This window comes from Chrysoperla carnea, chromosome 3 (genome assembly GCF_905475395.1).
Source record: "Chrysoperla carnea chromosome 3, inChrCarn1.1, whole genome shotgun sequence".
NCBI classification, from domain to species: domain Eukaryota; kingdom Metazoa; phylum Arthropoda; class Insecta; order Neuroptera; family Chrysopidae; genus Chrysoperla; species Chrysoperla carnea.
The window spans coordinates 80,767,490-80,792,176 of NC_058339.1; the positions used below are offsets into that span (position 1 = coordinate 80,767,490).

General features: G+C 28.6%; 3 protein-coding genes across 3 annotated transcripts; 2 read left to right on the forward strand and 1 right to left on the reverse strand.

Annotated features, from left to right (window-relative positions):
* Positions 1-731: 731 nt before the first annotated feature.
* LOC123296290 lies at positions 732-6,572 on the reverse strand. The gene is made up of 3 exons (XM_044877751.1): positions 5,137-6,572; positions 1,103-2,389; positions 732-741 (listed from the first exon to the last, which is right to left on the reverse strand). The coding sequence occupies exons 1-3, from the start codon at positions 6,429-6,431 to the stop codon at positions 732-734; spliced, it is 2,592 nt and encodes an 863-aa protein (XP_044733686.1). The 5' UTR covers positions 6,432-6,572.
* A 1,210-nt stretch (positions 6,573-7,782) lies between these two features.
* Positions 7,783-11,487, forward strand: LOC123296292 (zinc finger protein 878-like). The gene is made up of 6 exons (XM_044877753.1): positions 7,783-7,788; positions 7,883-8,006; positions 8,274-8,715; positions 9,270-9,682; positions 10,222-10,615; positions 11,007-11,487. The coding sequence occupies exons 1-6, from the start codon at positions 7,783-7,785 to the stop codon at positions 11,485-11,487; spliced, it is 1,860 nt and encodes a 619-aa protein (XP_044733688.1).
* A 10,608-nt stretch (positions 11,488-22,095) lies between these two features.
* Positions 22,096-24,645, forward strand: LOC123296638 (E3 ubiquitin-protein ligase RNF146-A-like). The gene is made up of 3 exons (XM_044878194.1): positions 22,096-22,235; positions 22,373-22,612; positions 23,230-24,645. The coding sequence occupies exons 1-3, from the start codon at positions 22,181-22,183 to the stop codon at positions 23,442-23,444; spliced, it is 510 nt and encodes a 169-aa protein (XP_044734129.1). The 5' UTR covers positions 22,096-22,180; the 3' UTR covers positions 23,445-24,645.
* The last annotated feature ends 42 nt before the right edge of the window (positions 24,646-24,687 follow it).

Here is a 24,687-nt window from a genome sequence, read left to right on the forward strand (position 1 = left end):
TTGCTTCAGAAATATGAAAAATAAATCAAAACTTTCATGTTGGAAGAAAGACTAGTTAAAAATGAGAGAGAAATTGATAAATAATAAACCTTCATATAATTATTAAAAGTATACTTTTATTATCTTAATAAATAAATTATAATAATTGTTTATAAGATAATATTTTGGGTGTGAAAATAAATAATTGTATTATTTTATTTTGTTAAATAATATATTTATAGGAAACATAGGAAAATCTGGATTAGTTAGATCAACGTAAAAATCCATAGACATCGCTACTGGAAGGGGTGTGACTTTTCTAACAATCGTTGATTTTCTGGAGAACATTTTTAAATCAATACTGCCAATAGTGCAGTACATCATTTTTATTGTTCAAATTAAAATGAGTATTTCGAAAACCCCCTTCTTAAAATTATAAAATAAATCATTTTGAATAGTTTATCACATAAATAAAAACTAAATTTTTGTAAATATGGTAGGCTCATATTTAGGAGACCGATTTTAATGCTCCATAAATACAACATTCAGAAAAATAATCAACAGTGATAGATTTATGGCTGTGGTCACACGAACGTTTAATTCAGCGTCCGTTGAAATTAACGTGCGTTTTTAGAAATATTTTATGTCAAATATGTGTCGTCACAATAATACAGCGGAGCGGGTTTTTATTCAACATATTTCTATTATTTTACGTTAATTAATTACTAATAATCAGAAAAATTTATAGCTACTTAGTCATATCTAAATAAAGTCACTTAAAAATTAAAAATGAACAACTAGTGGATGTTTTTCATTTTTTCGATTATAATACACAACTTTTAATGTAGCTTTATTAAAAAACATTACCTATCTGTGCTATAGATATCGGAACTCAGAATTTACTTTCGTTTTTATAGATGTAATTCTTCAGATATTATCATGATATTTCAAACTTATTAAGTCAGTACAATCAGAACTTAGTTGTTATGAGCACGATCCAATTGCTAAAACGTACATTGCATCTGATCTTTTAACGGACGTTAAAATAAACGCTCGTGTGACCACAGCCTAAATAATTAATTTTTTTAATGATTTTTCTATTTTTGTATTTTCAGTTTTTTGCTCTAATTCTTTGGCAATTTTCAACAAGTTTTTTTCTTGATTAGTCTCCTGATTATCGTCTATTGTTTTTAATGCAGGATACAAAAAACACGGTTGAAATTTACCACGAATAGCAGAATGAGGAACTTGTAAAGCATGGTTTGTTGTTCGTAGGTCCATTACTTTCTTGGTGATCATACCAAAAAGATCGCGAACATCTGTATTGTACACATGATTCATAAACACTTCGCAAAAATATTGCACAATCCAAGTACCTTTTGACGGATCTCGATAACTTATGAACCCTGGACTTGTTGAATAATAAATAAAAATGTCCGACATACTCGGGATTGTTTGGTTTGTTTCAATAACTGCGTTTGTTCTTGCTGTATTATCTGATTCCACTGAATTTCTTTGATTATTTACATATCTTTCAAGTTGTGTGACAACTTCAAGTTTTTGGAAATTATAACAGGAGGAGCAACCAGATTCAGCCATTCTAGTCCTTTGACAGTTTGAATTAATTTTAGTCGTCTTTCTAAGGGCGAAATCCTTCAAATCACCTCGGCATGCTTGAAAAATTACAAACTTTGGCTTATCTTGTAGTGGTTTACAATTCGAACTATTGAAATGTCTGATTATTTCATTTGCTGCAATCAGTTTATTATCAGAGGTATAAATATGTGTGTCCTCGGGGATCTGCCCTTGACATCCATGAGACATTACTATTACAAAGCATGAATCAACTTCTTTTAATAATTCATTAGATTCATCCGTAAAATTTTTTAATTTAGTTTTAATATTCTGCTCAGTTTGATTTTCCCAATATTCCCATTCAAATCCCATTTGAGTAAACAATTCTCTTAAATTTTCTTTATCAACATCAGCACCTTTTCGCTCCTCAAGTTTTTCACTATCATTTTTATTCTCGAATTTTATGTTATTAATTACTAGTGCCACACCTGTTTTGAGTCCTTCCATTGGATATGGCGGAACTTTATCTTCTTTCTCATTATTAGAGTTAGAATTATCGACTGAATCCTGTTTTGCCACTTTATTTTTCATTTCTTCTGCATATTTCACAACAATTTTAGTTTTTTCTTTTCTTACATTTGAACTTTTTGAATCTGTATAGTCTTCAATAATTTTACTATTTATTCTTTTATTCACTGACTCTACAGAAATTTCCATTTCACTTTTCTCCAATATGTTTGCACGATCTGGAAAATCTTCCATGGTTTCAAAGACTATGACAAACGATATAGTCCCTGATAGTTCTTTTATTATATTACTCACTTTATGATAATTTCTACTTTCAGGATTTTTTCTTTACTAAATAAATTTCAGTAAGGAAAAAAATTAACTTATATTTTATATAATTATGTTAATAAATTAAAATTTTTTTAGTTTTTGTTTTTTTAATGTTAATATAGATGCTTTTATTTCTACTTTCAATTAAAAAAAATGGAATATCCAAGTTTCTATGCTTAAAAATTTTACTCTTATCTGCGGATTACGTCAGTCCTAAACCATATTATTAAAAAAAAAAAATTCGTAATACAGCTGATAATTAAATAGTCCAAGAAACATGTACCAATTTTTTGGATACGGAATCCTAAACTCGCACTTGAAACATATCTAAGGACACTCTTCATTAAATTTCCATTCAAAGGAAACAAAAAAATCAAAATCGGTTTAGCCGTTTAGGCGCTACGATGCCACTGACAGACAGACAGAGTCACACATATAGCGGTCAAACTTATAACATCCCTTTTTTTAGTTCGGGGGTTAAAAAGGAATTTAACATATTTCGAGTCAAATATTTTATGGCCTTATATGCACTTAATTTTTTGGTTACAGTTTTGAGTTACAGAGCACCTCACGATCTATTTAAGCAGAGCCAAATTAAATTATTAGGCTTAGCGTGGGGCCATTTTTTAAGCACTGTTCAAAAGCTTTTTTTATAAAAACCCTATCTCAAAATTCAATATAAATAACATCACTCGGTGAAAATTTTGCCCTTTGTGTCTGGCCTATAGTATATTTACCAAATATTATACTTTTTTATTTAAATCAGTACATTTTTATTTAAATCTATCCAGGACATGTGGTAAATAAAAGAAACCCACACACTTTGTATTGAAAATAGTCTAGGTCAAACTATCTGAAAATATAGTATGTTTTTATTTACAAGAAAAATCCTTTTGGCCACAAGTCGAAAAAATGAATAGTTTTCAAAATTTTTGATTGTAAAGGTGGGATATTTTGGCTATTGTAAAAAGCACTAGGTACCGAAAAATATGAGTTTTGTCTTAGGATCCCAGTATATTTTAGCAGAAAATGCAAAAACATCACCTTCAAAATCAAAAATTACAAATACTTTTTATTGTTTCAGCCTGTGCTAACTGGGACTTTTAATCATAAGATTATACAAAGGAGAACATACTAAATTTTTAGTCAACTTGACCAAGCTCTTTTTTCCATATAAAGTGTGCGGGACCCTTTACTACACTTTACTATGACACTTGTGGCAACATTTATTAGTTTTCCTGTTCCGCTTGATTGCGGTATTTTCTAATAACTAATTATAAAATTGGATTTTGCCCAGAAACTCATTTTTCTTTGTTGATTAAGTTCATGGAAATACGCCAAAATATTGCGTGTGTGTGGCTTTTTCGTATTGCAAAATTAATACATATATTTAAAAAAAATCGTGAGTAGCAGAAGTCCACCACTAAAGTCATATATTTCCCTCTCATTTAATGTTTCTTCCAACATAAATAAAAGTTAAAAATTATCTAAAAAAATGGAAGGGAAAATCAAGAGACTGTCTTTGTGTAGTTTTTTATAACAATATTTTATTTATTGTCTAATTAATTTCTCCCCCAATACATTTTGAATAAAACCAAATTTAAAAATACATTCTTTATGATTAATTTGCTAGATATCACATTTTTATAAATTTGTTGCGGTTTTGTCACAGTAAATAAAACCCACATATATTATCTAATTATAAAATTTAATATAGATACTCATTACTTACTTCGTTCTCTTCAACATAAATTATATCGTTCGTACTGCCTATAGCTGAAGAAGATTGAAGTTTTATGAATTTCTTGTTTTTCTGTCATTCCAATAGCCATTTGTGTCCAAAAAAAAGTTCTAAGATAATTTTTAACGCTCTCTTCGCTAGGTGATTCCAACTTTAAAAATTATAATAGAAATACAAACTGTATCTCGCGATTTCGTCAGCGTGGAACATTTATTTTTTGTTCTCTAATACAGGTTTTACTGGAATATCTAATCATTCTAATGCCATCTAACGCTGATTTCCACTGACAAGTTAGCTGTTCAAGCTGTTTCGACCTTTATTGATTTTTTACCTTGAGACTGTAGGTATTCGTCGCTTTTTGAGTAAAAAAATCCGAAATCTGAATGAAAAAACTGATTCAGTTGAAGATTTTTTCTAGATCACAATCTACATTCCGTAGATCGATTTATTTCTGTCACATTTACAGGATCGATTTTTAAATCATCGCAATATTTTATCAAATTTTGCTTGTTTTTTCCCAACAAAGATAACTTTGGCGAAAATGCATTGTCGGACTGGGCGTATTCAATATTCAATCAAAGCATTCAATATTTGCAATGAAGCAAAAACATACCTAAATGGCTAAATGATTTATCCTTCGGAAAAGTTGCTTTTTTGTACTTCGCAGAAGCAGTACCGTAGCAATTATGTTTTGCGTAGGGGGGGCACTTATCGGAGCTGTTTATATTACGATCGAAAAAATGAAATCACATCATATTTTTGAGAACTCTCAAGCAGAAAATGTTTTAAAGAAATTAGAGCCTACAGAAGCTTTCAGTCAAGGAATAGAAAACGCGTACAAACTTTATGCAGCAATGGAAACTTTCCCATTCTTCCCGTTCTAAATGTTAATTCTTATAATTTTCATTGATTGGGATTAGAATTTAAAAAATCCTCAGAATAGATTAGTTATTTTCAAATCGATAGTAATACGGCTAAAAAGTAAAAAAACATCTTAAAAATATAATTTTTCCGGTGATGATACTTTTAGCCCAGGATTTAAAAAACATGGTCGAAAGCCGTATGTTGCAATGTAGGCACTTTGTCTGGCGTCATCCTGAGTACGCTTTTCTGTTACCTCGCCACTAATCATACTAAAAAGTTTTTGAACATCAGTGTTATACGCATAATTCATAAATATTTCACATAAATATTGAATAAACCATGATCCTAAAAGTGTATCACGATACGCGCGATATCCAGGACTGGATGCATAACATATTAACATGTCTGATTTATTTGGCATTGTTTCATGCGATTCACCATCAGCTTCCGTTTTATTTATTGGTGATTGTGATATCACTCGTCGTGCAGCTTTCGGTGAAACGTATTTAACACCGAAATCTTCCATATTACCTCGGCACGCTTGAAAAATGAGAACTTTCGGTTTACTTCGCAATGATTTACAGCTTAAGTTACTAAATTTATTGATAATTTCGGATGTTTTGTATTCTAAATTATCGTATGTAATGATATGAGTGTCCTCTGGAATATGACCCTCAACACCATGAGACATAAAAATAATGAAACATGAATCAACTTCTCTTAATTTATTATCTGTATCTTGTGTAAACTCTCGTAATTTAGTATGAATATCTTTGTACGTTTGATTTTCCCAATAAATCCATTCATATCCTAATTGTTTGAATAATTCTTTCAAATTTTTTGCATCAACTTCGGCCCCTTCACGTTTTTTATGTTTTGTACCCATAAATTCGATGTTATTAATTACAAAAGCTATGCCACGCTTTGTTCCATGCATTGGATATGGAGTTAAAGACTTATGTTGCAAACCGTTTGCAATGTCCATTCGTTCTTTAGATGTTTTTACAACAATTTTCGTTGGTTGTTGATCTAAAGACAGGGTTACTCCTGTGTTCTCTTCTAACAATGTGTTATATATATTATCTCTGTTATCGGTTTTGGATAACATTTCATGTTCAAATGGCTTTGCATTTTTTAATATATCAACAGGAGGAATAGATGGTTCTCCATTTAGAATTGAATATAATGTAGATTGTCCACTCTCTTGACAAGCTTCAAGTAATAATCCATACGATTTTGGCCCCCTTTTTTGAATGTCCCAATAAAATTGTCTTTTTCTTTCGTGTGGTGTTATTGTTGGTAGCTGATATTTTTCCAATAAAATTTCCGGAAATATATTTTTTCTTTTAACATGTGGCAATAATATTTCTAAATTTGTATGCTTAAGTATTTCAGTGAAATTTTTTTGAATCCAATCTTGATGTTTCTTTTCCATTTTGATTTAGATTTCATAAACAATAGAACGTTTTTGCAATGCTAGTTTGACGATCATTACAAGTCTCTAATTATAGAGATTTTAATCTCTAAAAAGATAAGACACAAGCTAAGCCACTTATTAGTATGACTCAAGTATGACTCAGACTCTCGGTAAGTCATTACCACAGACTTATTCAGTATATAGATTACAAATAGGGTTATTTTAAAACTAAAAAATCGTTTATGGGGCATATTTGTAGAATATGGAGGGTATATACCTCTACCCTCCATATTGTAGAATAAAGAAATTAATTTGAACCAAAACAAAAGGTGTTGGATAACAATTTTTTAATATTATTTTTTTGTAATAACCGCTTTGTCGAATTGTCATTTAAAACATAACCTTTTGCAAATATAAACCATAGATATATACAAAGGATTGCGTACCTGATTAAAAAACTAAAGAAAAAGATTTATTCAATGCCTAAAGTTTAGTTACATGATTATTGAATTTTAGTTTCACCTCTTTTACCTCTTACAGTTTTATCTCCTACGATTTAAAATATAAGAACTTTTGTACTATCTTTACCCATTCACGAACTACATATATATAGTCATTTTTATACCATGTATATATGAAATAGTATATTAAGTTTAGCCCCAAGTTTGTAACGCTTAAAAATATTGGTGTCACGAAAAAAATTTTGGTATAGGTGTTCATAGAATTATCTAATTTGTCCATTTTCGTCTGTCCGTCCGTCCGTCTGTGAACACGATAAGTAAAAAACGAAAAAAGATATCAAGGTGAAATTTTTACAGCGCACTCAAGACGTAAAAAGTGATGTCGAGTTCGTAAATAAGCAACATAGGTCCATTGGATTTGTAGGACCCATCTTGTAAACCGTTAGAGATAAAACAAAAGTTTTAATGTAAAAATTGTTCGTTATAAAAAAATTAACGACTTTTGTTTGAAAAATTTTTTTGTAAACATCACTGTTTACTCACGAGGGCACACATTAGATGCAAATTTTATGCTAAAGACTTTCAAGGGTGATAAGTTTATCACCCTTTCAGAAAATGTGTATGGGATAAATTTTTACTTTATAACTTCAGCACAGTCAATGGTGTCATTTTATTTCTCTGTGTGAATCCAATATAATACGCAGTCCAATCTTTAAGTCCATATAGACTGCTAATATTGACTATATACTTACGTCATTATTGGCATTCCTAATTCAAAGGCTACCAAATATTAAATGTCATTTTTAAATATTTAAAAAATTATTTTTGCATTTAAAAAATACCGTAACATTTTTATATAAAAATATCAATTTGTTTATAAAATTTACTCAAATATTGACTTTACAATCATGGGGGTAAGTGAAACTTCAAAAAAAAAAACTTATTTTCGCTACAACGAACCATTTTCGAACACACATAAATTCAAAAAATTCAATTTTTTTTTTATAGGATGAAAATACTAATTGTTGTTATATTTGCAATGAAAATTCAACAAATTTAAAAAATTTAATTGAATTTCGTACAGATTACACAAATAATAAAATAATTGATAAAATATCATCATTAATGGGTAGTAAATTTGCAATAATATTAACAGAAAATGATAATATCTGTAAAAATTGTATGGAAATATTTAATACAATTGATAAATATGAATATGAATTATTAAATAATTTAATAAAAACGTATAATTTAAATTTGGATGATTTCAAATCAAATAAATTTTCATGTGTTTTATGTGAATTTAATACTTTTACTAAACAAGATTTTATAAAACATTTAAAATATGAACATAATTACTCAAATTATGTTTGTTTACATTGTTTACAAAATTTTCAAGATTCTTACGTGTTACACGACCATATTCAACAACATAAAATGTATAATTGTCGAATATGTAAACATCCATTCTCGAATTACATAAAGTTTAAACAGCATTTATATAAATGTTCGAATGTTGATCAATTTAAAATTTATAAGTGTTCATTATGTAAAATCGATTTTTTCCATTATGTAACATATCGTAAACATATTTTATACGATCATAAACAAAATGATGAGACAACTGAGACCGTTGAAGATGATGTTACCGTGTCGAAGGATTTAAAAGCTGTGTATATTTGTGCAAAATGTTCGTATGAAACGCCACACGATGCTGAAATGAAAGTACATATTGCGTCTCATATTCAAAATGAAGAATATAAATGTGAGCGTTGTAATTCAATATTTAAGACGCCGCATGCGTTAGAATTGCATAGCCGTCGGCATTTAGATGGGGCACGGTTAGTATTAATACAATTTTTTTTTTTTTTTAAAATTTACACTAATATCAAGAAAATCATTTAACAAAATAAATAATAAAAACATGTGTCCCTTTGAAACCAACCCTGGTGGAAAAAATATTTGAAAAAATAATAAATCTTAATAACTCTTAGGAAACTCTGAAAAAGTCTTAGTAACCGCCCCTTTTTCAGAAATCTGAATATAAAATTAAATTTATGATGTGGGAGGAGTCAATTACTTCATTTTTATCCAAGCGACGACAGTATGATCAATTTACCGCCCCATTAATGATAATTGATCAGACTGCCGCTGCTTGGGTTGGAAACCGCACCTTCCCAGCCAGTATTCAAACGACGATTACGAAGAAGATTACGCATTTAGCTCTGCCACTGAGCGGTTTTTTTTTTTTTTTTTTTTTTTAAAACATTATTTACCAAATTGGTCCTATAGACCCAAGACCCAAATGTCCTATGTTATTCATTTACTAACTCAAACTCACTGAAGTAATTTTTCAAAACATATCCATTCAAATTAACTTTTTTTTATTATTTAGGTCCATTAAATGTAATATGTGTGGTTTAGAATGTGTCGATAAGATACATTTACGATGTCATAAAAAGAGTGTCCATAAAATTCACGTAACTTGTACGATTTGTAAACATGTTTGCCGTACAAAAATCGAATTACAAGTACACATTCGACAAAAACATAACGGAAAATTGGAATGTGATATTTGTAAACAAACATTTACCAGAGAGATTACGTATAAATGTCATAAAGAATATTCACATCGAATGGATAATAAATGTAAATTTTGTGGAAAAGAATTAACAAATTTAAAAGAATTACGACTGCATGAAAAACGACATAAACGACGCCAGGGAAATACAGATTTTAAATGTATATATTGTGAGAAGATACTGAAAACTAAAACGGGATTACGATTGCATTTAGCAAAACATACTGGTTGGTACCGTGTGTAGAAAAAAATTGATTCAGTGATAGAATTCTGTTAAAATAAAACGTATTTTGGAAATAGATAAAAATTCTCGATAATAGGCTTAAAACCACAAATGAGCTATCAGCTTAAGATGCTAGGAACTTACAAACAGTAATATGAAGAATGAAGATAAAAAATGCGCCAAGTGCGTGTAGTACATGAAACCTGTGACCTATGAAGGAAACATTTTATCGTATTTTTCGATAAATATACTTAATAATACAAAAGAAGGGTACCGCAAAAGGGTCCTTAGCACCTAAACCAAGGGGTTCTCTGTACCCTACTTGAGAACAACCTGTCACCCGAAAGTGAGACATCTTCGGGTAACAGGCGCTATTTTAAGCAGATGAAGGTATAGGATTCTGTCGAGGCCAGACGCCACACAGAAATCCTAAAAATTGACTTAACGATTTGAAATTTATCTGAAATTTGTTATTTTTGCAGAATTCTTACTCTGGACTAACTTTTACAAAGAGAAATAATTGACAATATTTATTAATTCTAGGTGAATACAAATTCTTTTGCGAAGTCTGCGGGCGTGGTTGTATGAGTTTAATGGTTTTACAAGAACATATGGGAGTACATACTAAAGAAGAACGTTACGTGTGCGATGTTTGTGGAAAGAAATTCTGTTATAATGCCACCTATCGTATTCATAGATTATGGCATGATAATCCAAAACCGTATGATTGTCCGGATTGTGGGCAAAAATTTGCACATACGTCACTGTTAGCTGTACATAGACGACGTGAACATACTGGCGAACGTCCGTATGTTTGTTTTGGCTGTAATATGACATTTACACGAAGTTCTTCGTTAAAACGACATAATCGTATCCATACCGGTGAAAGACCATACGTATGCATTTGGTGTAATCGAGGATTTATTGAGAAAAAATTGTAAGTAATAATATTATTTTGAAATTTTGATAGCTTCGCCAAGAGCCAGGTTTTCTGTTTGAAGTACTCAACCTCAAAATTTGTCTGAATATCTGACTAGTCAGTGGAAATTCGTTTCATAAATGGCTACATTTACACTACTATATTATTAGTTCAAATTTATGTGGACAGATTCTCAAGGGGGAAGGAGTTTGGTACTACTGCCCCCCCCCCCCCGCGGTGCTGGGAGTAAAAATTTGATCGATAAGATCTTTTACTAACGAGCAAAAGATGAAGAAGTCCTAGTATAGAAATTTTCTTGTATATTTCGGTGTGTTTTTTTAAAGTAGAACAAATTTTACGCCTTATCAAAAGACGCAGTTAATAATTTTTGCCATTTTCTTTTTTCAAGATGGGTAAAGCATTTAGCAAACGAGCACGATGATTATTCCGAAATAAACAACAAACCAAAATGTGAATATAAAATGGTGATACGTCCAGAAACTGAGGACACTGACGAATTAAAAAAAGATGAAATAAATCATGAACCATCAACACAGGAAGACATGCAACAATTTATAATAATTGGCAATCCAAATATGGAGAATATGATATTATACGGTTTACCCCCTCAACAAGATTTGGATCAATCGAAAGATTTGGATCATTCAAATACAATTTTATTACCAACAAAAGATGATTTTGAACAAAATCAACAGGCAGTTGTTAAATTTACTGTGGCAGATAGTTTTCAAATTATTCAAGATGATTGTAAATCGGAACAAAATCGTTTGTTAGAAGGTGTGGATGAAACGAATATTGTTATAAAAACAGATAATGGTGATATGGTTATACGAAACGGTCAATTAGTACCTCTAACAGAAGTTTTATAATAATTTTTGTATTAAAAGAAAATAAAAAAATTTCCAAAAGTTTACAAAAAAAGTTTATTATCATATTTTGGCTCGATATCTCCGAAACTAGTTTCCTAATCGTTATATAAATACGATTTTTGTAAATTATGGGTCAAAATTACCTTATAAACAGAGTTTTATCGAAATCGGAGCCAACATCGTTTTTTCGATTTTTGTAAAGGGCCTCTGTAAAGGGGTTTTGTACCCCTTAAAAAATTTCCAAAAAATCGAAAAAAATTTATGGTTTCTGATTTGGATAAAACTTAGTATATAAGGTAATTTTGACCCAAAAAATTCAAAAATCGTATTCATTTGATGATTGGAAGCATAGTTTTTGAAATATCACCCATTATCCCATATTTTGGCTCGATATCTCCGAAACTAGTTTCCTAATCGTTATGTAAATACGATTTTTGTAAATTATGGGTCAAAATTACCTTATAAACAGAGATTTATCGAAATCGGAGTCAAAATTTTTTTTTCGATTTTTTCGATTTTTGTAAAGGGGTACCCCTTAAAAAAATTCCAAAAAATCGCAAAAAAATTGATGGTTTCTGATTTGGATAAAACTTAGTATATAAGGTAATTTTGACCCAAAAAATTCAAAAATCGTATTCATTCGATGATGGGAAGCATAGTTTTTGAAATATCACCCATTATCCCATATTTTGGCTCGATATCTCCGAAACTAGTTTCCTAATCGTTATGTAAATACGATTTTTGTAAATTATGGGTCAAAATTACCTTATAAACAGAGTTTTATCGAAATCGGAGCCAACATTTTTTTTTTCGATTTTTTCGATTTTTGTAAAGGGGTACCCCTTAAAAAAATTCCAAAAAATCGAAAAAACCAATACTTGTAATTTTGGAATAATTAATAATTTTGAATGGAATACGCAAAGTTAATTTTTTATAAGGAACATTTTTTACATTTAAACTTTTGTTCTATCTCTATCGGTTTACAAGATGGGTCCTACGGACCCAAGACCCAATTGACCTATGATGCTCATTTACGAACTTGACCTCACTTTTTACGTCCTGAGTACGCTGTAAAAATTTCAGCTTGATATCTTTTTTCTTTTTTGAGTTATCGTGTCCACAGACGGACAGACGGACAACCGGAAATGGACTAATTAGGTGATTTTATGAACACCTATGACAAAATTTTTTTCCTAGCATCATCATTTTTAAGCGTTACAAACTTGGGACTAAACTTAATATACTATGTATATTTCATATATACATGGTATAAAAATTCTATATTAAAATATAATTAAAAAAACATACAACATAATTATTTAGTAACCACCGTTAGTACTAAAATTCATATAACACATTACAAAAGTTACAAATAAACAGATTTTACATTGTTATTTTTAACTTTGTAAAGAATGTTTGAAATGTGTTATATAAATAAATTTAGCTATTGACGATGGTCTAAATATCGATATTTAGCAAAATGTGAATCTGTTGTATGTTTTTTAATTATATTTTTTAAATTGGTTTAAATTTTCCGGATATTAAACCTGAAATGACAAAAAACTGAAACTTGACTTCAACTGGTATCACGTTTAATTGTAAAATTTAATAAAAAAGCGTGTTCATTTCGCTTTGAAATTATTTGGGCAAAAAAATAGCCAACTATTTTGAACTAAGCCACCTCAACCTAACTAAGATGATGAGTTGAGTTAAATATTATTTGAATCATAGACCACAAGCCCATGCTGAAATTTTTCAGGTTTTCAAGTGCAGTTTTACGCGGTACACTGCACCAGCAAACATGTACGGTGTTGCTGGATGCTAACACTGCGAAGTGTTCGAAGCAAATAACATAAATGCCGTACAGAAATAAACACGTAGGGCTTCGGAAATTGTAGAGAGATGGGAACCTTTTTTTAACTTCCCGTACCGAAGCACGGCATTTATGTTATATGCTGAGTTAGTATCCAGCAACACCGTACATATAGGAGCATATTTCAGCATAGGAGCAATTTCAACATGGACTTGTGGTCTGTTGGCTCGGATTAGCTTTATCTAGAAGCTTATATTAGAAGGAATATTATAATCAGGCTGGTCAGATTATAATACGAATAAAATTAAATAACTACGACGACATACGCTGTAAACGCTCCTATTGTATTTATATAACCTAAACTTGTTATTCACATAATTGAATATCGTTTTAAATTATCATCAAAACATATGAAATTTTACCTAACGCAATGGAACTTGTCCAGAGCTATAAAAACCCTCGGTAAAAACAAAACATGATGTCTGTTCAGCTGTCATTGTAGGTTATGTTTACTGGAGTTGTGAATTAATGCTTGAACCTTTTGATAAATAAGTTTTCGTGATAATAATATTAAATATTAAACAAAATGGCAAATAATTCATTTGTTGATACAAATAATTATTTGTTTATTAATAAAGATAATATTAAAGTTGAAAAAGAATTACATACAGAACTAATTATTAAAAATGAAACTATTTTAATGGAAGGTGGACACATTACAAATGAAGAGGAAGGCAGCAATGATAGTGATAGTGTTGTGAGTGTAAAACATGAACCTGTGAGTGATGAAAATGATAAACAATTGTACACAATTAATTATGAAAATATTAAACTTGAAAAAGAATTACATACAGAACTAATTATTAAAAGTGAAATATTAGATGAAACTGATTTAGAAGAAAAACCATTTGTATGTGATATTTGTAATAAAACATTTAATAAGAAAAGTTATTTAGTTAATCATAAACGTATTCACACCGGAGAAAAATCATTTTCATGTACTATTTGTAAGAAAGCATTTACTCATAAAAGTTCTTTAATTACACATGAACGCATTCATAGTGGAGCAAAACCATTTTTATGTGATGTTTGTAATAAAACATTTACTTATCAACATAATTTAGTTGTACATAAACGTATTCACACCGGAGAAAAACCATTTTCATGTGATGTTTGTAATAAAACATTTACTCAGAAAGATGAATTAGTTAAACATAAACGAATTCACACCGGAGAGAAACCATTTTCATGTAATGTTTGTAATAAAACATTTACTCAGAAAGGTGATTTAGTTAAACATAAACGTATTCACACCGGAGAAAAACCATTTTCATGTGATGTTTGTAATAAAACATTTACTCAACAACATCATTTAGTTAGACATAAACTAATTCATAGCGGAGAAAAAAAATTTTCATGTGATGTTTGTAATAAATCATTTACTCATAAACACTCTTTATTTAAACATAAACTAATTCATAGCGGAGAAAAACCATTTTCATGTGATGTTTGTAATAAAGCATTTACTCAACAACATCATTTAGTTAGACATAAACTAATTCATAGCGGAGAAAAACCATTTTCATGTAATATTTGTAATAAAACATTTAGTCAACGAAATACTTTAGTTAGCCATAGACGGGTTCATACTGGAGAAAAACCATTTTCATGTGATGTTTGTAATAAAACATTTAGTCAACAAAGTTCTTTAGATAGCCATAGACGGATTCATAGTGGAGAAAGACCATTTTCTTGTACTATTTGTAATAAATCATTTACTCAACAACAAACTTTAGTTAAACATAAACGAATTCACAATCGATAAAAAGTAGAAACAAATTTGTAAAAAAATAACATCGCCGTTATTTAATTAATGCTCTTATTGCAAAATGTTATAAAATTATTCATGAATTTTTTTTAAAATATTTATATTAGGAGAACATGTTCAACAAACCCTGGTGGAAAAAATATTTGAAGAAAGAATAAGAAATTATGAAAAAGTCTTAGGAACTTTGAATTTTTCAACGTTTTCGTACTAGTCTAATTCAGAGTTATTCAAAGTTCTTAATATTTTTTTAAAGTTTCTAAGACTTTTTCAGAGTTTCCTAAGACTTATCCTTTTTTCAAACATTTTTTCCATCAAGGAAATTCAAAATAGAATTTAACAAAGAACTGTTAAAAAAAATTCAGGATAAAATTATTGAAAATTTAGAAAAAATGAAAACGTTATCCCGAAAAATAATTTTATACTGTTTAAAATAACCATTATTATTCATTCATATTTATTTTGGGTGAAATATCCCTTGTGCAATATAAATCTGTTCTGTAATTCAGAATATTTCTTCCGAAAAAGTCTCAATCAATGACCATTTACTGTCATTAAATGATTGATAAATGATTTATTTGATATTTTCAGACTTTTTCAGAGATCTAGTTTTACTTTACATATTCTTTTTCTGAATTTCAAATTAAATATTCCAGAACAGATTTATTTATTTCTACAAGGAATGTACAAATAAATATATATAATAAAATATTGTTTTTATCAATTTTTCTGGTTTAATTATTAATATTCAATATTATACCTACCTTTATCTTTTATCCTTTACATCGATTTCAGGAATATCAAACAGAACCTACATTTTTAACAAAATATTACTACAATTATTCATTTATAGGTAAGTTTATTGGAAAAAGATAAGTAAAAAGAAAATGCAGAATGGATAAGTTTAATAAAAAAGGTTAGTAAAAGAAAATAAAAACTAAGTTTAAGAAAACAAGTTTACTTAAAATAGGTGAGTAAAAGGTATGTATATTACATTATTGATAATTAAAACATGTCATAGTTGGAATAGTGGGTAGATCACTCGCCTTGGGTTATAGAGTCCCTCGGTTCGTATCCAGAATTGGCCTGATTAATTTTTAATTAGTTAAGTAATTATTATGCCTTTGTGAACAAAATTATAAATTAATTAATTATTTACTAAAGTTAAGAGTTAAGTTAATTATATATTTACATATTGACCAGGTAGCTGTGTGGATACAGGACTTACCTTGGAAACCAAGGTACGCTGGTTCGTATCCTGGTGGAATTAATATTTTTACTTTTAAATAAATGAATTTTTCCTGTTGTTTAAATTTTCCACTCTTTTTATAGTTAAACCCGCCTTCTTGTCATAAATCATGTCAATTATACATAAGTCATAAATCACTATTCTTTCAGGAGGTGGGAACTTTAATAATCATAAATATTCTTTAAAGTCATAAATCATTTTTGAATAGGAAAACATGTAATGAGGTTTATCTCACCCACATTCTCCTATTCGCATCCAAGCGGTGTTTCTAGTATATTTAAAAAAAAAATCATGAGTTTTTTTTTGTTTTCAATAATTTAATTTTTTTTTTAATTTCCACTCACCAGAAAAGTTAACAGACCAATAAATAACTTTCTGATTTTCGAAGTTAAAACAATTACTTACCTGTCAGGCAATTCCTTCCTGTTCATCATGTTCTCCTAGTACAAACGTGGAAAAAAATCAATCATTTTCTCCTGCATTCAATCAAATTGAAATTTTTTTATCAAAAAAGATCGAAAAAATCTTCAATTTTTTCAACATTTGTACTAGGAGAACATAAGTGGGAATTAGTAGTTCCTGATAAGGAGAAAGGTTAGTAAGTGTTTTCACCCCGAAAGTCTAAAATTTTATTTTGGCAGAAAGTTATTGGTCTGCCCACTAGAGGTCACACTCACCAAACACGGGTATGCAGACCACTAACTTTCTGACTTACGAGGTGACAACAATTACCTTGCTATCAGGTACTACTTATTCCGTCCGTCCATGATGTTCTCCTAGTAGAAATGTGAAAAAAATTGAAGTTTTTGAACGAAAAAAAACTAATTTTTTTCATCATTTGTACTAGGCAAACATGTTGTGGTGGAAATTTGAAAAAAAAATGAAAGTAAAAATCAGAATTTGCTTAAAAGAAAAATTCATTTATTTAAAAGTAAATATCCCACCAGAATACGAACCAGCGTACCTTGGTTTCAAATGCAACTGCTATATCCACACATCTACCTGGTCTATATATAAACACATAATTAACTTAATACTTACCTTTAGTAAATAATTAATTAATTGAAAATTTTGTTCTGAAAGAAAAAGTTGGATAGAAAATTTGAAAAATAAAACAAAATTTAAAATATATTACGATTTTCAGGAAAAATTTATTTAATCTGTTTTTAATACCAGCAGGTTACGAACCAGCATACCATGGAGTCATAGACAAGTGCTACCTCCAAACAGCTACCTAGCTTATATACATATAGCATTATAATTATCTTAATACTTACCTTTATGAATAATTAATTAGTTAATAATTTTGTTCTGAAAGGAAAAATGGTATAGAAAAAAATAAAACAAAATTTAAAAGATAAATAGTTTTTTATTTATTTATATTAATTAATTATTATTAGTTAAGCAAAAATGAAAAAATTGTTATCCCGAAAATTGATTTTATACTGTATAAAATAATTTTATACCCAAAACTATTTCATTGAATGCTACTCAAGTACACAAAAAGCAATTATTTCAACGTAATACATTGTTTTGAAAAGAAGCTTTTAAAATTTTTAACTGTAAATCGAGGAAAAATGTTAGTTTCGCTAATTAGCGGCAGATGGCGCCATCATCGAAAATAATATTTAGTTCAACAGGTTTGTCATAGATGGCATTACCACAGAAATTAATAGTTAGTTCAACAGGTTTACCATAGATGGCAATACCGTCGAATTTGATAGTTAGTTCAATACATTTACCATAGATGACACTACCATCGAAACTAATCGTTAGTTCAATATGTTCACTATAGATGGCACATAGATGTATTTTGTTTTGAAATGATTTTTAAAATTTATACTTTATTTTGTTAAGTTTTCCTTGCTACAAATTATCAAATTGATTTTTATCTTTCTTTAATTTTTTTCTATCTATAAATCAAATTAAGTATTTTTTTAATAATTTGAAATAGGCGAATATGATTTTAAAGAGTGATAGAATAGTGATTTATGACATATGTATAATGGACGTTATTTATAACAAGAGAACAACCTGTTGAACTAACATTAATATCGACGGTAGTACCATCTGTGATAAACCTCTTGAACTAACAATAAATTCTATGGTAGTTACCATCTATGGCAAACCTGTTGAACTAACATTAAATTATACGGTAGTACCATCTATGACAAACCTGTTGAACTAACTATTAATTTCGATGGTAGTGTCATCTATGGTAAGCATATTGAACTAACTATTAATTTCGACGGTGTTGCCATCTATGGTAAAACTCTTGAACTAATATTAATATCGATGGTAGTACCATCTATGATACACTTGTTGAACTAACATTAAATTCTACGGTAGTACCATCTATGATAAAGCTGTTGAACTAACTATTAATTTCGACGATGGTGCCATCTATGGTAAATCTGTTGAACTGACATTAATTTCGATGGTGGCACCATCTGTCGCGAATTAGATGAACTAACAGTTTACTATAATTTATAGTTAAAAATTTTAAAAGTTTCTATTCAATACGATGTATTATATATTTAAATTTTAAATAATTGCTTTTTTGTGTACTTGATTAGCATTTGATGAAATAGTTTTGGGTATCAAATTAATAAACAAATGCAATAAACATTATAAAGAATATATATTGATTTTAATATATAATATTTGTAATTTCATTTATTTTTCAGAGAATATTTAATAAAAATAATAATTTTGGAAATTATAGATAAAATTAAAATTTTTTCTCTGAAGTTTTAAAAGAATTATCTTATTTTGGGTTTACAAAACCTATGTTTTTATTAAACTATTAAAACTAATGTTTAATTATATTAATTTATTTTTATCAATATTATTATTTATATCTGGAATTGTAGTATATGTATTTAAATGAAAACATTTTTTAAATTAACATTTCTTTAATTATTGACTAATTAAATATTTATAAATTTAAGTATTAAGATAATTATTTATATCATTTCATATAAGCGACGTAGCTGAGTGGGTATAGCACTTGATTATGAAGCCAAGGTACGCTAGTTCGTATCCTGGAGAGGTTAACATTTTTATTTTTAGATTAAATGAATTTTCCCTGATGTTAAAAATTTTCCACTGTTTTTATAGTTTAAATTATATATATAACCCGCCCCCTTGTTATTATTAACGTCACTTATGCACATGTCATAAATCACTCTTCTTTTAGGAGGTGGGAATTTAAATTATCATAAATATATCTATCTCACTCTTTAAATTATTATAATATATCATATTCTCCTATTCCAAAATATTAAAAATTTGTACAAATGGCTTTGTTATGCTAAAATTTAAAACTTTTTAATAGGAGAACATGTCCTATAGTTTATCTTACTCATATTCTCCTATTACAAAATATTAAAATTTTGTAATTATTAAATAAAAAAAGCTTGGCTACGTTAAAAATTGAAACTTTTTAATAGGAGAACATGTCCTATAGTTTATCTTATTCATATTCTCCTATTACAAAATATTAAAAAAATACTTCAAAGTTGCTTTTTTGTTGCACATGCTAAAATTTATTCTTGTTAAATGAAATTTTATAAGATATTGTAATAGGAGAACATGTTAATTAACAAAAACAAAAAAAAATTATTTATGGTAGTCCCACCTTCCTACTTATGTCATAAATCACTCTTCTTTCAGGAGGTGGGAATTAAAATAACATAAAATGTACCTTACACTCTTACTTATTTTTCGCTTTTGGTTAAAGAAAAAAAATTATTTAATTAAAAATAATTCATGGTAAGGCTAGTTTCGAAATCATGTACTTTGTAACCGGAGGCAAGTGATCTAACCAGTACACCACCTTAGACATATTAATATTATCTATAATGTAATTCTTAAACTTAGTATTTATTTTTCTTTTACTGACCTATTTTCATTAAACTCATATTAAACTTACCCGTAATGTATTTCTTTTAACTCATTTTTTTTTTTTTCAATAAACTTACCTATAAATGAATAATTGTAGTAATATTTTGTTCTTTTTGATATTCCTGAAATCGATGTAAAAGATAGAAAGATAAATATAGGTATAATATTGAATAAATTAAAAAAATCCTTTATTAAAAATGGTTAAAAAATAAACTTATTTGATTAAAAATTAAACTGGACTACACCAGTTACGAACTAAGGTACTCTGCTACCGGAGGCAACTGAGCTAGCCACTATTCCACCTTTGACATACTAAATATATCCATGAGGGTTATAAAGATTCAAAATAAATAAAAAATATAAAAATTCATGAATAATTTTATAACATTTTGCAATAAGAGCATTAATTAAATAACGGCGATGTTATTTTTTTACAAATTTGTTTCTACTTTTTATCGATTGTGAATACGTTTATGTTTAACTACACAATATTGTCGAGTAAATGTTTTATTACAAATTTCACATGAAAATGGTTTCTCTCCGGTGTGAATTCGTTTATGTTTAACTAAATCACCTTTCTGAGTAAATGTTTTATTACAAACATCACATGAAAATGGTTTTTCTCCAGTATGAACCCGTCTATGGCTAACTAAAGTATTTCGTTGACTAAATGTTTTATTACAAATATTACATGAAAATGGTTTTTCTCCGCTATGAATTAGTTTATGTCTAACTAAATGATGTTGTTGAGTAAATGTTTTATTACAAACATCACATGAAAATGGTTTCTCTCCGCTATGAATTAGTTTATGTACAACTAAATTATTTTGTTGAGTAAATGTTTTATTACAAACATCACATGAAAATGGTTTCTCTCCGCTGTGAATACGTTTATGTCTAACTAAATTACTTTGTTGAGTAAATCTTTTATTACAAATATCACATAAAAATGGTTTTTCTCCGCTATGAATTAGTTTATGTCTAACTAAATTATGTTGTTGAGTAAATGTTTTATTACAAACATCACATGAAAATAGTTTTTCTCCGCTATGAATTAGTTTATGTACAACTAAATTATGTTGATAAGTAAATGTTTTATTACAAACATCACATGAAAATGGTTTTTCTCCGCTATGAATTAGTTTATGTACAACTAAATTATGTTGATAAGTAAATGTTTTATTACAAACATCACATGAAAATGGTTTTTCTCCGGTGTGAATACGTTTATGTTTTTTTAAAGTACTTTGTCGAGTATATTTTTTACTACAAACATTACATGAAAATGGTTTTTCTCCGCTATGAATTAGTTTATGTCTAACTAAATGATGATGTTGAGTAAATGTATTTTATTATTAAGGACTGATTAGTTTTCATGTAATTAATTAGTTTTTCAAAGCGTATACTTAGAAGGTAAAAAATTAAATTTTCACCATTTTTACGTTATTTGATAATAATTTACATGGAGACTAATCTCCCAAATGATTTCCTTTCGAATAACATAAAAATTAAGTGGATTTAATTTCCTACCTGCTAACTATACGCTGAAAAAAGAATCATTAATTATAGGAAAACTAATAATTCCCAAATTCTAAAATTATATTCCCAAATCCTCCCAAACGATTTCCAAATGAATGGAAATAGTTTGAGTGAAAAATAACAATTTTACCTGCTAACTATACGGAGCTGTCACATACTGAATAATACTGAATCATATGTAAAGGGAAGCCCCCCTAAATATTTGTTATTTGACAGTCAGCTGTTGTTTTTAATATTTTTTACTTGTTTACAAATAAATATTTATAATTAATAGTACAATAAGTAAAATGATGTATAATTAAAATATTTTTAAAACCATTGATTAATTCAAATAATAAATAAAAAATACAAAAATAATAAAATGGCATCATCCATTGAAAAAGAATTTGATGAAACTGCTGAACAGCCTTCAAAAGGTACAAAACTTTTGAAAATTATTAATAACTTAAAAACCCAGCAAACTTTTACTAAATTACTTTAAATCTTTGAATTTTATTTGATGGTTGCTTTTGTTTTGTTTGACGTCTAAAAAAATCTTTTTTTGTATTTCAAGATGAAACTCTCGAATGCCCAATTTGTTTACAAACGTGTCTTCAGCCCACGTTATTACCATGTGGGCATGTATTTTGTTTCTTATGTACAAAAGGCATAGCATTCCAGAGCAAAAAATGTGCCATGTGCCGCCAGGAAATACCCAGGGATTATTTAGAGAAACCAAAATTACTACAACCACTGCCAGATACAACGACTTCGTTAGAAGATGAGTACGATTGGTTCTATGAAGGACGAGATGGTAAGTACTAATATTGGGTACAGCTATTTTCTAAATATTTTGAGCGTATATCGATTTGAAGTATTTAATATATTTATAATCTTACAAAGCACAATATTAATTTAAATTAAACATAAATTCTTGTAAGAAGTCAAAATCTATTTTTCTTCTATTAATTCTTATTTAAATAAATGAATATTTATCAATTTTACGCTTCCTGGGCTGACAACAGTCTCTAAAATTTTCAGCCATTCTGAAAGACTGTTAAATATTGGATTGGATCTAATGCAAGGGCATCACCAGCCAGCGGAATAGCAGGGGGGAGGAGGAATTATGGTGAACAGATAATTATTTAGGTTCTAAAATGTAAAATATAAAAATAAAAAACCTAGGGGTTCGCGATGGTGAAAAATGAATCCCACAGCTTTACAAAATTCGATACTTTTTATAGAGTGAGAATCCGACAATAAATGATTGGCATTTCGTTACATGTTTCTAGTCTTACAGAAGTGGCAACTGAGTTTATCTCCCCCTTGACAACGCCGTTGGGTCCTATACAACTAAGTTTATAATACCAGTTATTTCAAATAGTACCTCTATTGTTGTTGTTTTTGTTAAATGATACTTTTCTGTTTTAGGTTGGTGGAAATACGACGAACGGACCAGCGCTGAAATTGAAAGTGCTTACTTAACAGAGATTCCATCATTCGATATATTAATATGCGGCGAATTGTACGTCATAGATTTTCAAAATAATGTCCAACACCGCAAATATGGTTATGGGAGAAAACGGACAATCAAACGCGATAAGAAATCAGCACATGCCATTGGTATAGCTGGCTGTAGATTTTAATTATTGTGTATTTGTTTCTATAATCAAAATATATATAGTCCGTTTAAAGAGGGTAATCCATGAATTACATCACATTTTGATAACGAAAAAACTAGATATCGTCCCAAAATACGAATTGAAGTAACGCGTATACTTGAGGTCAATACAAATACGACACTTATTTATATATGATATATTTGGTGGCACTAAGCATATTAAAAAATGTGTATTTTTCAACCATCAAATATATCTGATATATAAGGAAGTGTCGCATTTTTTGTCCGCAAGATACTTTGTTTCGGTAAAAAAATAGGACTTTTAAATTTTCGTGTAATTTTTTTTTTCAAATTTAGCGTCATTGGATTTTCTTTTATTTTGTCTCTTGAATAGAATTGCTTTCAGTGAAGCAATTAGTGGATGGCCCTTTATTTTTCTAAGTTACTTTTTAAAAAAAATATCAAACGATTTTATTAAATACATTTTGCCAAGGAATATAATTATACCAATGGCTTTAGTTTGAAGAAAATTAAGTGTTCTTTTACATATGGTCAGCTTTTAAGGTAATATATATAGCAGTATCGAGGGTCACAGTGAATATTGTAATATGACTTCGATACTGCTATACTACCTTAAAATGGCAGATGTTTTCGACCCTATTCTAATTAGATTCGTGAACTATTCAAATTGAAACCAACTTTATTTAACACTACTTTGAAATTTAAAAATCTGAATAGCTTTTATTCCTTAGCATCTATTTGACAAGATTTCAAATTAATTTATTTTTAATTATGCACTTTATTTGCATGCCTAACTATAACCAGTATACAATATAATAAAATATACCAGGTGTCCCAGAAGTAATGCACGCCCTATTGCATCAGGTAGAAAATAAAATTCTAAGACGAAAAATTCTCTTAGGGCGTGCATTACTTCTGGGACACCCTATATTGTGCATTGTATAATTACAATGCAAAAACAAAATACCTTTGTTTTTAATAGATAGCGACTTTGATCCACTCAGAATTTGTTAAAAGGTCATAGTTAAAATTTTGGAAAACTCAATTTTAATACAGGAAACTTATTTTTGTGTAGAGAAAATTATGAAAAATGTATATACCATGTAAAATGTTTGAGTACCTAAGTTGTATTGTTTTAATTCTCGTACTATTCTGTAAAGAATGGGACACTATTTTGCGATTGTCTAAACATTTAGGATCTCAAATGTTATTTTGAAACAAAAATTCAAATATAATATGAAAAAAAT

Excerpts from the sequence above, each read along its gene's own strand:
- LOC123296638 (XM_044878194.1), top strand. The coding sequence starts at position 22,181 with ATGGCATCATCCATTGAAAAAGAATTTGATGAAACTGCTGAACAGCCT. Across the intron at positions 22,236-22,372 it reads TGCTGAACAGCCTTCAAAAG|ATGAAACTCTCGAATGCCCA; the intron begins GTACAAAACTTT and ends TTGTATTTCAAG. Across the intron at positions 22,613-23,229 it reads GTTCTATGAAGGACGAGATG|GTTGGTGGAAATACGACGAA; the intron begins GTAAGTACTAAT and ends TTTCTGTTTTAG.
- LOC123296292 (XM_044877753.1), top strand. Across the intron at positions 8,716-9,269 it reads CGGCATTTAGATGGGGCACG|GTCCATTAAATGTAATATGT; the intron begins GTTAGTATTAAT and ends TTTATTATTTAG. Across the intron at positions 10,616-11,006 it reads GGATTTATTGAGAAAAAATT|ATGGGTAAAGCATTTAGCAA; the intron begins GTAAGTAATAAT and ends TCTTTTTTCAAG.
- LOC123296290 (XM_044877751.1), bottom strand. The coding sequence starts at position 6,431 with ATGGAAAAGAAACATCAAGATTGGATTCAAAAAAATTTCACTGAAATA. Across the intron at positions 2,390-5,136 it reads GTATCATCACCGGAAAAATT|AAATTATCATAAAGTGAGTA; the intron begins ATATTTTTAAGA and ends TCCTGAAAGTAG.